General features: G+C 29.8%; 2 protein-coding genes across 2 annotated transcripts; one reads left to right on the top strand and one right to left on the bottom strand.

The window, feature by feature from the left end:
• Positions 1-9,250: 9,250 nt before the first annotated feature.
• Positions 9,251-9,841, bottom strand: LOC18610081 (late embryogenesis abundant protein At1g64065-like). The gene has a single exon (XM_007045547.3). It carries the CDS (start codon positions 9,839-9,841, stop codon positions 9,251-9,253), a length of 591 nt encoding a protein of 196 aa, XP_007045609.1.
• Positions 9,842-11,695: 1,854 nt separating this feature from the next.
• LOC148764352 (transcription factor CPC-like) lies at positions 11,696-12,827 on the top strand. The gene is made up of 3 exons (XM_088804067.1): positions 11,696-12,024; positions 12,304-12,388; positions 12,462-12,827. Exons 1-3 carry the CDS (start codon positions 11,976-11,978, stop codon positions 12,547-12,549), a joined length of 222 nt encoding a protein of 73 aa, XP_088660193.1. The 5' UTR covers positions 11,696-11,975; the 3' UTR covers positions 12,550-12,827.
• The last annotated feature ends 1,109 nt before the right edge of the window (positions 12,828-13,936 follow it).

Raw genomic sequence — 13,936 nt, 5'->3', positions numbered from 1 at the left:
TAATATCCAACCTCTTGCAGGCCATTCATTTAAATTATTCAGAAAGGGCTGCAATGGAAGACCCCTCCATGTGCACAAGCATTAAAGGCAGGTGAAGCACAGAAGAGAACCCAGAGTTGTTAAGGACATTCAGCTAAAACACCCCCCATTTATTCTTCTGGTTGACGATTTAATCTATCACATTCTTCTAGATGAATTATCTTATAAAGTCTCCTTTCTGATAATTGTAATTTTATTTCCCGTACAAATCAATGAATGATTTATAGTTCAAAGATTATTGAGATGTTCCCATTATGCCCTGAACTGTAATTCTTTGAATTTATCTTGCTGCAATTAATTAGTTTGAACTACTTTAATTTTTTGTTTTCTTTTTATTCTAAAAAGCGTTAATGATTTATATAGAAAATGCAAGAATTTCAAAAGTTGGTGTTACATAAAGAAAGACCTATTTACTTTTAAAGCTTTGTTTGTCGCTATATTGTAAGGCATAATTAAGGAATATGTCAACTTGGATAATGCCTTTATAGGTCACGTTCTTTGATTAAAAATTTGAAGAACTTGAGCAAAATGAAAAAAGAAAAAAATAAATACGTGACAAGTATTATAAGTGACAGAGTAGCCATTTGTCAAAAAAGAAATCTCACACTAAGATATCTTTCTCTTTCCTAACCCTAGGTGGCTTAAGCTTACAATTGAAAGGTGTTCAACTCGGTTTATATTCAAAATCTTTCACTAAATTATCCAAAGGAAAGAGAGAACAAACTCTCAAATCAAAGATTGGCCTAGTGATTTATCATATATCTCTAGGGAGTAGAGATAGACTGAAGGTGATGACGAGTGGCAAGCGTTACCCCTTAATGATTAATTTTTACTCTGAATCGAATTATTGACTTGATCCATAATTTTATATGATTACTGTTTAATCACTTGTCATGCAAAATTCAGACTTCATCAATGTTGGAGAAGACTTTAGCCAACTTTCCTTAAAATTAGCATACATGTACAAAGTGTGAAGACTAAAGAACCCGCATGAATTGGGATATGGAAGAAAAGCACAGACAAATATTTTCCTGAAGAAAGAGACACATCTTTCCTCCCGTAAATTTTGTTTACATACTCTTTTTGGAAAGAATGTTCATGCACATACAATTCATATTCCCACAAAAGTAAATGAAAATATTGTTTTGAACTTTAAAAAGATAAAGATTGAGCTGTAATCTGCTGAAGCGTTAAGGATAATATGAACTTCTTTTCTGCACATGGCCAGAAACTGTATGATTGGATTAACATCTTCATAATATTTAATCTAAACAGAACTCGATGAATAATGAATTCAAATATCAATGTTCCAAGTGCAGATGCAGTTTTAACTCTATGGATATATTCCGTGCATGAAAAAATTGAAGTCTGCATCATGAATTATACGATAGCTACGGATGTGCCACACCCAATCTGATAAAAAGAAAGTTGTTGCTATAGCATGGTTTGGATTATTAGCTTAATAATACAAACAGTTAGTGTCCAATCAAAGAGAAAATTCTTCTGAACCATTGGCTTTAAATGGATTAGGTTATCAATCAAATTGTTAACAACCGCTAATGATGTGATTTGGATTGTGAAGTGGTAGATCAAAAGTCTAACTCAACTCTTACGTGGTAATAGCACCTGTAAATAGACTGAAAGACCTCCTTTTCTACATGTGCACTGTTCTTGGCAGGAAAAGGAAACAAAGAAGCATAAAAATATAAGATTAATATATTTTGTATAAATCAATTTAAAAACTACACTAACAAGGTTAGAATGTTCTCATACATCTATTGAATTATTATATTAATTTTTTTAAAAAAAATTTAGATATAATTTTAATGAGACGGGTAACTATCCTCTAATCTTATTTATAGAATTTAAAAACTGTATTCACCATATATAAGAACAATAACCCAAAAATAAGAATTGAAATCCAGTTTGATACAAAAGAAGCTAACCAAGCAATTTGCATATTTCTCATTCATAAATCATTATTTTTCCATTAAACTGATTTATTCAATTTATCATATTATTAATTTGTTTTCTTCGTGCCAAAAACTTTATGCAAATAATAGTTTTCCCTATTTCTCCCTTTGTTAGTTTCCCTCTTTGTTTTCTTTCCCTCCAAACATACTGTTACTGTAGGCCCCTATGGAATTTCTTGGTTTTTGAGGATGAATCCATCCTTAACCTGTAATTCAGGATAAATCATCTGAAGCAAAACATGTCCACATGTTGGTACTAGCGGGTCATTATGATTTATTGTCGTATCGTTGTATCCTTTTATCTGATTATTATCTCCATTGCCAAAAAAAGTGACTAATCTAAAACCAAACTGTTTGATTAAAGACTACTACAATATTGCATTGCTTTTACTCCACTATTATTAATTAGCACGTGTGAACCCTTTTCATATTCAATCCATTAAACAAAAATTTTGAATGGGGTCATGTCAAACTAGAAAATAATTCATTAATTCCTCAAAAAAATAAGTTGAATAAATTGGGGAGTACTGATTAAGCATTGATCCAATAGCTGTGAATGATTAGAAAAAATTAATAATTAGCTCAACCCTCTTTTCGAGAATAATTGTGCAGGAGTGGCACCTGCTTTTCAAGTCCACATGAGTTAGAAGTATTCTGTTGGGGTTTATATACAGCCAATTGTTAGTTTTGGCATTTACAATATATAGCTAAACTAGGGAATCAATGAACAAATTAAGTTTAATAGTCTGCCTATAGATATTAGAGATTTATTGATGTAAGATGTAATGAGATTTTGTTTTTCTCGAATAATTAAAATATAAAAGATTTTTCTTTCAAAAGAAAAAAATTCAAGATTTCTTGAAGGAAGTTCGAGTAAATGAGTGTGTAAAGGCATTATTAGCTATTTATTGAGTAACAACAAATTCTTCCTTCAAACCAGTGTAGCGTTTGATTTTGGATTAAGAAATGGAAGTAAGATCTCATTTTGGTCAAAGGAGTGGATTGATGGGTTCGTGCTTACTTGATTCGAAACAAGTTCTCGGAAATTGATTTTTTATTTATTTCTGTAAATTACTATAACGATTTTAGAATTAGTTAAACCTTAATTTTTAAGTTGAGACTGTAGATAAATAATTAACCGACCACGTTCAATCTATTTGATACAAATAGTAGTCAAGACCTATTTAGTATTAGAATTGAAAGCATGAAATATCAATACCTTACATGTTTAATCAAGATGTTTAATCGCAATTATATCTTGTTTTGACATTATAATTGTGATCAAATTTGACTATTATGATAAATTAGATACTAGAGTACGCAGCATAAACATGGCAAATTCTGCTTAAATTCAACTTGAATTTATTCAAAAAGTCAACAATTCAAAGTCAATATAATTTGAACCCAATGAAATAACATATTCAACCCTACTCAAAAAAGAAAACTCCAATACCTTGAATGACCTAACTAGAACCCAACCGACTCGTTCAATTACTACTGTATTAAGTAACTTTCACTAACAATGTCTTTGATAACAGGGCAAGGGAAGAATTTTTCTGTGTTTTTGAAAGGAGGCAAGGGAAGAAAATTAGGTGAGTGAAAGCAACAGTGAAAGAAAAAACTGTCTTCACTCATTTAGTAGGAAAGAAACTCATTTAGTAGGAAAGAAACAAGAAAAGAGAAAGGAAAATTTACACCGCTGTATCGTTCTTTTTAGGCATAACATCAAAAAAAATCTTTAAATTATGTAAAAAAAATTTAGTAAGCCTTTATATTTTTATTGTATTAATTAAGTCTTTGTACTTTTATTTTGAAATAAATAAGTTTTTATATTTTTATTTTAAAACAAATAAGTTTTTATATTTTTATTTAAAGTTAAATATGTCTTTATAACTAATAGTTGACTAATAAAAATGTTACTTATCATTTTATATTATGTAGCGTTGACGTGTCATAATAAATGATAACATGACATGTTGATATGGTATAATAATATGATCATATTGTATTTTTCATCTTTTATATCAGTGTTATGTTATTACCATGTGAATATTAAATGATAAAATGATATTTTGATTAATGACAATTAGTTAACTATTAATTATAATGACTTATTTGATTCAAAATAAAAATATAAAAACTTGATTGAACACAATAAAAAATAAAAATTTATTTAAATTTTCTTGAATAGAGCATTATACCTTCTCTATACCTCATGAGAGTTATGAACTTCTAAAATTCATTCTCTCTCCTCTCCTCTCCGTTCTTACCAACCCTCCAAACTTGAACTTTGTGGCATTTGATGATTCTCATCCAAAGCCAACAAACTGGAAAAAGGGCTGGTAGATTTGCTTCTATTCATCATCTTCTGTAGTAAATACTTGGAAGAAAATTAGAGATGCTTGATCTATAGATTGGTCTTTACCTCCTCGGTGCATGGATTCAAGTTGGGCCTGAACAGTTTGCCCATGCTTACCTGTGACTGCAAATTTTAATTATTTTTATATTAGTAATTTATACATAAGACACTATTATTTATTAAATAACCCGAGATAAGTTGGGATTGATCTTTGAAATTATTGCCCAATGCTACCTAAATCTATTCGAGCTTGCAAGCTTTGGCAAAGAGCTCGATCCATGGACATTGGACAACTCTAGGAATTTGTTCGAAAATGATAAATGATTTATTTTTTATGTTATTGATAATAGGAAGACACATTGAATTTAAAGTTACGCAATAGGATATAAATTTCATCTCTTATCACTCAAATTTGAGATCGATAAATCATATTTTTAAATTCTCTTTCAATTTATTTTTTAGTCTTATAATTCAAATATTCTTTCTTTCAAACATTTTACAAATTAAATAGATTCTTAATGTTTAAGATTTTAAAAAATAAAGAATAGAGTCAATTAGAAGTTATTATTAAGAATAAGTCCATAGAATCAGAATTCGGGGTACGCACAAACCCTGGTTTTCTTTCATTATTTTTCACGTTAATAATTTTTAATCATATATACTTCTAATAAACTAGATGCACGAGATTCACAATTCACAATCCGAACTTATATATGTGAACGAGTAGAATTATGACATGCTTGAAACAAGATTCACAATTTCAAGGATATAGAGAATAATCAAATTTCTTTTTCGACTTAAAGATTATATGATTGTCTAATTTGATCATGACTGCAATTTACCCAAAGTGGAGACATGACTTCAACACAGGCTGGCATTGGATTTAAATGGTACCCATAATTATTTGCACCAGAATATCGTTGAACCAAAAAGCTACCACGCCTAGGAATAGCCATGGAAAAAGAAAAGAAAACCTTAAGAGAGAAATTCCAAAATCCTTGATGACTTGTTCGCGTGATTACCGGGCTTAGAAGGGCCGTGAATATTGTTTTTATCTAGAAAAATCATGGCCGACAAAAGAAAAGTAATTGATCAAATTAATTGATAACCATGTGCAGCCTGTTAATTATCTTCAAAAAAAAAAAAAAAGCTTAGTTCGTCCCATCATATCAGAGTTTATTCCTTGACGTCTACCGTATTGACTTTCCCCTTAGTTTCTAAGTCTCGTGACGACAATGAAAGAAAAATTGGGGTGGTGAGTCAATATTTTTTTTTTGAATTGTCTCGTGACTATAATTGGATTTGAAGCAAAGAGGGGGCTGCTAATGATTGATAGTTTGATTGGGGAAAAAATATGTTGATTTTAAGATGTTATACATTAGATTCTCTACTTGATCGGCATTTGGACTTTAAGCATTACTTAAAAATGACTGTTAATTTGTAATTGAATTGACCCGTAAAAAGCTTTTTTGTTTAATCTATGTCTATTAACAACATTTTTGTGCTTAACATGCATGGTTTTAGCCTTTGGGGATGATTTAGATTAAGCAGAATGAACATTATCTTTATTATTTGAGAGAAAAAAAAATTTAAATCTTATTTCATATGAATATATACATTAATTATTGAAACAAATGTTTAGATACATAGTAATAATCGGTTTTTAAATAACTCAAATTCTAACAATTTGGAACATTTTGAGTCCTAATTCAGGATAGAAAGGAGTGAGATTCAAGTGTATATATATGTATATAAAAAGGATAAGATTTTATGGATCAAATTTGCCTCTTATGTAAATCTTCCTCCTAAATATAAACAACATTATATGTGAGGTAAAGTTCAACACTACTGCTTTCTTATAGGTTACCTAATAAGAAAGAAAAATTATCCAAATACATTATTGGTAGAGTTTTGAATTCCATTGACGGATTTAAAAAGGTTATCACATATTCTATTAAAGCATATTTCAAAGGATTAATAAATTGATATGATAATTAAAAGGATACTTGACGGTATTCTATTTACACTTTATGAAGTTTAAAAACATATACAAATAGTGTATAAAATAATACTCCGATAAAAAATTATATGCAAATATACTACTTTAGAAAAATTTAACCCCGGGAATCTAGTTTCTTTTGCTTAAGAACATTGTATAAGGATCGGTTTTTCTGTTTATTTGCCGGCCACCAACGACCTTTATATATTTAAAGAATTTTTTTTAAAAAAAAAAACTTGGCTTAAAATAAGAGAGAATAAAATCTTAGAAGAGAATCCCGTCCCTTGATATAATATAAAGGAGAATTAGGAAGAGTTGAGAGGGGAGCACAAGGAACGGGAAGATATGGTCGACATTCAATCATTTGGTAAGACTCTTAAAATCATATAATAATAATAATTAAAGCCCAAATTGTTTGTATCTTATGGCCTTTTGTCACCTACTACGTGTATGTTTGAAGGGAGAATTAATAAGTCATAAAAATATATTAAACCCTTTAAAGTTATAAGAGAGAGGAGGAGAAAATGAATTTAGGAAAAGGTCTTAACTCAGTTTAAAGCTTGGAATTAAACCTGTATTATTGATTAAAAAGGAATTAAACAAAGTAAAATATAAAGTTAAATAAATAAAAATTTAATTTTTATTATATTTAATTAAATCTCTATATAAAATTTATTTATTATTATTAATTAAAATATCACTTGTCTTTATAAGTCACGTAACGTTGACACATTATATACATATACACGACATTCTATCACCCATTCATTTCAATTGTTAGACATAATTATTTTTATTATTAAATAATTGAATCATACAATGTTGTTTTATTATAAATTAAAGTATAAGACACTGATTGTATATAATAAAAATATAAAGATATATTTCAATTTTTTTAAAATATGATGATTTTTTATATTTTAATGCAATTTGAAGTATCTAGCCGACTAGCGTAAGATGAAGATCTATTTAGCCCATCAAGATCAAAAGCAATTAACATATTTTACCCTAAGCCCAATTAAAAACTTGGGCCTATTCTAATTAATCACGGTTAAGTCCAAAGCCCAATTAGACACTTGAACTCCAAGCCCAATTTGAAAATTCAAAATAAAAGAATCAAAATGTATGAAATAATAGAAAAAAATTTCCTTTAAAAAATGTAATAAATTGAAAACTACAAAGGTTAATGATGTTTAAAAGAAACCCTAGACATGAGGCATCTATAATATCAATTCAAACTTAATGTACACTCACCAATTTTAACTTCAATGTGAATCTCTAATGAAAGCAATTTAATGTAGATTAAAACTCTTTTTAATTAAAGTCATCCTTTTTTATTCAAAAGTTCTACACTTGTGTATTTAATTACTTATTAGTATTTATTGTCAAGTGAATATTTGTTTTTATTTATTTTTTAAATGATAATTATATGTAAATATAAATATTTTTAAAGTATAAAATTTGAAGTATAAATAATTTAAATTTTGTAATATTAAGTTATAAATTATTCAATATTATTATAATTAAGATTTTTTTAAAAAATGTAAATAATTCAATACAATTAAAAGTCTTATTTCCAAATTAGATAAATTTTATTAAAATTTAAAATGATAATTTAGAAATAAGATTAGATTATATCCCATTTAGCATTTGTACTTACTTCCTAATTTGAATTTCGATTCTTGTCTTATACTAATATATACAATTGTAAATATTATTTATAATCATTAAAAATTATTTAAAATGGTAAATGATAATTTTAAAATATAATGAGTAATAATATCTATTATCCTCAATGACAAAGTTTTTCAATATCCATACTTTTATATATACTATAGAGATTTATATACATATACGATTTATCATCAAATTATGGCTAACTTTCTCATTTAAAGATAGATAGATTATCTTCTTTTCTTTTTTCTTTTTCAAAGAAAAAAGAATCTGAACATATTTTTAAGCACAAAATCATGCATCAATCACTGTACCAAATATTCAAGTTTAGAAGTTGAAACCTATCATTTTATACCAAATGAGGCGTGATAGAATTACAATCTAAAATCACCAATGATTTCACATTAATGGTGAAAAATCATACATATGCCAAAAAAAAAAGAAAATTATATACATTGGGTATGTATTATAAGTGCTTTTTGATATTTTGATATGTATTAAATGGAAAACATGTATTTGTCTACTTTATGATATTTTGATATTTTTCTATTATGTTTTTTTTTAAAAAAAGCAATTTTATTAGTCTCTTAACCGGAATGCCATTGTGAGTCTCAAGCATTGTGTAAAGACTCTCATTGGCATTCAAACACCGGTTTGGGCGTAAAAACGATACATCGTCAAAGGGGACTTGAGTTGATATCCCAAGACCAAACCACTTCTATCCGCTCTTAATCAAACAAAATATATATATTACTTAAACAAACTTTAAAAAAAAATTTAAAAAATTCAAACAAATCTAATCAATAAGATTGAATTTCTTACTTTGAAAATTGATTATCTTTGTTAATTAACTAACTTTTCAAATAATTATAAACACTGCAAACATTGCAAACAAAATACAGATATTGAGCTTAAAGTAATGAAAACAGCTTTAAATTTAATTTATAATTAATTCCATCTTCTATGATTTTTTAACTTTAAGTTATAAAACTTTTACAAACTTTAAAACATCTCAAAATTTTACAAACTTACTACATAATGCGATTACTCTAGTTTATATAATAAAAACATCCCAGGGTATCTATAGAAAGAAAGTAAATGAGATTAAGTTGGAAATTAAGTATATAGTAACAATTCTAAACTAATTGAATGGATAACAGCAAAATCATAGTAAACATGATTACAGTATAGAAACATATTAGGCAATTACAGCTTGAGTTTGGTCATGCATATGGACTCGATCCTTTGAGATTGGACAAAAATGGAGATGTAACAACTGCTAGGAACCGACGCATGCATCTTCAAAATCTTGAGCATGGTCACTTTACCACGCACTGTCGCTTCTGATGTAAAGTTCACTGAACCAGCCATTACATCAACCCAAAACGACGGGTTTGAAATCAATTTGTCCACCATGAAATCGGCATTGGTCGTGATGTTAAGCTTGCCGTGCGCCGGAACGTGCGATTGTATGATTGGAATTTCGGCGACGACGCCCCCTCGATAGTTCACGAGCGCTGTCGTGTTCTTGAACTTGAAGCTCCCGTAATTACGATTGTTAATCGCGATGATCATCCCTACCGTGACATTCGCCGTTGTGTTCGAGAGCATCGCTAAGCCTTGTAAATCGAAAGCAATGTTCTCGAGGCCTTGAGGGTAAACTGTGATTTCTGGGTTCTTTGGTTTGAAAACCGTAAATGCCAAGGTAATGAGAACAATAGCAATGATAACTATGAAAATTGCTGTAACGCAGCAGCATATCTTGAGACCCCTTCGCGAAGTTTTGCCGGCACCCATCTTTGGAGATTAACTTGCGGATAGAGTATTTATGGAGAATTAAACTGGAAAAATGTTCTTAATTTTGTTGGATTATGATCAAAGTTGAAGGCTAGATGTGGATTGCTTACTGATAGTTTGGACTCACGTAGAACTGTGTTCTGGATGGATTCTGCCACGAATTAGTTTGGTTTGACGTATTCGGAATTGGTTTTGATAGTTTTGAATCCTAGTTTCACACGAACTGAAGTTCCCATTATTTTTTTTTTTTGGTCTCTGTTATGGATTGAAAGTGGTGGAGACAGAGGTCCAATGTTTGACATCCAATTCGGCCTTTGTAATGAAAGTCTTGGACCATGACAAGGCCCACGAGCTATGCTCTGTGCAATGGTAGATGGGCTGGGTAAATACTTAAAAATATTTAATTAAATTTTATTATATTTTTATTTTTTATTATATTTAATTAAATTTTTATATATTTATTTTTAATTAAATAAGTTGTATAACTAATAGTTGTTACTTAAATTATTATTTGACATTCAATGACACGTAACACTAACGTAACATGTTAATATGTTATAAAAGATAATAACTTGTCATACTGATATAACATGATGGACATATAATATTTTTTACTCTTTATGTCATTATTATGTTAGCACCACAAGGATACAGGAAAGACAAACTATAATTTAACTAATGACAATCAGTTTATTTTTAATTTTAATGACTTATTTGATTTAAAATAAAAATATAATGACTTGATTAAACGTAATAGAAGAATAAAAATTTATTTATATTTTCTTAACTAATTTAAGAACCTTTCCAAATATTATATCAAAATGAAAAGTGTACTCAAAGCTAACCAAAATTTAAATTAAATGACAACGATCTTTCTTTGCCATTAATTGGGGATTATTATTGATAATGACCTTTCAATTAATATGATCGGTTATTGTTATATATATATAAACTTTTTGTCTTGTTTTTGGAAATGATGTCAAATCATTATCCGGACACTCAACATATGTTGAGGTGAATGTTTGAAGTTCTAATATTTGCGGGGATTCAAGACTCACATTGCAAGCTATAGCTAAATTTGAATTATTGAGTTAATAATATTGAAAAGAGAGTGCTGTGTTGACAAGGCTGCTTAACTTTCATGATTGAGAGAATGGGTCCAAAAAAGCATGTACTTCCATTTCTGTGAAGGGTGGTCTTGATGATTTTTGCTGTCTGTTGCTTGCATTTGGTTCTTGAGTTTTAGCCACAAATTGATAAATCTGAATAAACAGTGGGGTCAGTAGAGATTATAAAATGTTTTTTGCCAGTGAGAATCAGAAGGTCGGCTAGGCAATTATTTTAATTAATTTCCATTAATTAAATGGTGTCTTATTTGGATGTCTGTTTTCGCATTTGGCATTTTCCTAATTACTGCTGTTGCATGACCCAAGGTTAATCTCATAATAATTTACACAAACCTAACATTTCCCATGGTGGAAAATGATTTTGACTAAATCTATCTCACACCAATTCTTTCTGGGTCAGCTCTAATCCCACCTGATTTGGCCTCAATTGGAAGCCTGATTTTATGAATTTCATTATGTGGTAAATTTTATTGGATAAAATAATAGTGAGGTAACAAATTACACATGGAGTACTCAAATAAGCAAAAATTAACTCTTATACATTGTAAATTTTAATTTTACTATGATTAGATTAAGGATGAATCAAGCATTGATTATTCACTTGGTATTTTGTGCATACTTTTCTGCCATGTGATATCATAAAGGATAAACATTGAAATCTGAGCAAGAACACCCCAAAAAGATTTTGCCAATCTGCAAAAAATCTATACCAACCAACGGTTAAGTGAATTCAACTACCTATCAACGTTGGACCTTCAGCGCCCCCTATGTCAACTACCATTCTTCTCTCTTATCCAAAAACCAGGTACCAAAGATGACTCCCTTGAGTCCTTTCAAGGGACTCCCCCTTCCAGTCTGCCCCCTATTAATACTAGTGCTTATTAGGTGCCTTCAAATTCCAGACATAGTTTCCTACAGGCTTCTGCAGACTCTACTTGCGTATCCCTAGCCTCAATAAACATAATAAACTACTTTTGTACTTCTCTTCATTTGTCTCAAAATCCTTCATGGCTGACTCGGATCGTTCCTCCGATGATATTTCTGTGGATTCTAGAGGTACCCATTTTTGGATTATGTGTTTTTCTTATATATTCAACTGCAATTATGACTTTCATAACTTTCCCATGATTACTTTCTGGGTTCTTTGGAGGTATTCTTTTGAAGTCAAGAGTCCATGGTTGCTTTGTTTTATCTGATGGCTGATTAAGAATAGGGTTCCTTTTTTTCTTTTTCTTAAATATTTTTGGATGTGAATTGAGTTTTTGCTGCAATTTTCTGGCCAATATGGTTAAAGGATTAATGGTTTTTAGCTGTTTGTTGGGGTGTGCACTGCAGAGGAATCCACCCAAGATTCCAAGCTCGAGTTCTCAGAAGATGAGGAAACCCTTATCACTAGAATGTTCAATTTGGTTGGAGAGAGGTGGGTTTGCTTGCTTTTAACAGGATCTGCTCTGTACTTGGATTACTTTTCTTATGGTTCAAACGTTTTGTAGGTGGTCTTTGATAGCTGGGAGAATTCCTGGAAGAACAGCTGAGGAGATTGAGAAGTATTGGACTTCAAGATACTCTACAAGCGAATGAAGGACCCAAACCCAAAGTGAATTTGGGTTTCTTCTGTTCAGAGCATGAAAAAATTTTTTGGGGAGGTTGTACCAAAGTTTTCAGGTTCCTAGGGCAATTGGCTCCTTCTTTGTGTTGCCTGATGAGGAGAGAAAACTGCAATACATATATATTATACATATATATTATGTGGTTTTCCTTCTTAACCAAGTTTGGCAATTAAACAAATGCATGCCTTTTTGTACAATGGCTCATGGTTGCTATGCTATAATATGGTAATTCGGGGTTTGGATTTTCAATTTTCTGGACAATTTGTGTGTTATGAATTCTTGGGCAAATGTGAATTTAACTATGTAAAGATGTATTTTAAAAACCATGGGCTTAAAAAATCTATGTAAATGGAGTGTTTTATGCCAATATTTTTCAGTTCTGAAGCACTCGCCAGTTACCGTGACCAAAAGATTGCTTTGGACATTTTAACTGATCTTTTGTGGACTACATTGATTAATGCAAATCTTTAATATGGAAATGTGGTACAGTCCAAAGTGTACCCTTTTCTATGTTAATATAAGATGCCAGAACAGCTATATATATTTTATTAGAAAATATAAAATTATATGAATTAAGTACATGCTTAACCGATATCTAGTTAGCAGTGTTCAAGGATTGAGTCGAGCTGATTAAGACTCACGTTTTTAAAACTAAGACCGGTCCCACATGATCACTTAATTATTTTGTTTTATTAAAATAATAAAATAATATTTTATGCCAATATTTTAATATAAGTTAAAACATAATTGAGACAGGCTGACTCGAGCTTAAAATTTGTGCTCAAGTCCGACCCAAGTTGACTTGGGTCTGCGAGCCTGGACATGTAGTTCGATCTTTGAATACCTCTAGATGTAATCATATTTTGCTCTTGTTCTATGCACATTCTCTCTTACAAATTAGGGTATGTATCATATACCTTTAAATGTCCTCTCTATTATTGTTTTTTTTTTTAAATAAAAAGTGAAAAAGTAATAGTTCTAATATTGAATCTTTATTCACACTTGAGCATTTAACTTATTAATTGATGTATGATTTTTTTATTTAAAAAGTAAAATTCAAATCTATTTTTCTCAAATTCAAAAAAAAAAAAAAAAACACATTGAATCTTTACTTTTGAAATTTGTATTTTCATATATGGTTATTATTTATGTCTTTCTATTTTTGAATTTGAATCATTTACAATGGCTTTCGATTTACGGGGCTTGGATGAACTTACATGAATGTCCTAATATAGGGCACCTCAACCATATCTATACTTAAAGACAAAATCTGGATCATAAAAAGGTCCAACTTGCAAAGCATTTCTCTGTATGTGCACTTAGCCTCCTTCAAGGTATATTGAAACTCAGATTCAGGC

This window comes from Theobroma cacao, chromosome 2 (genome assembly GCF_053813885.1).
Source record: "Theobroma cacao isolate CCN51 chromosome 2, ASM5381388v1, whole genome shotgun sequence".
In the NCBI taxonomy this organism is placed as follows: Eukaryota; Viridiplantae; Streptophyta; class Magnoliopsida; order Malvales; family Malvaceae; genus Theobroma; species Theobroma cacao.
The sequence above is the reverse complement of the archived record's forward strand: the minus strand, read 5'-3'. Positions and strand labels throughout refer to the sequence as shown.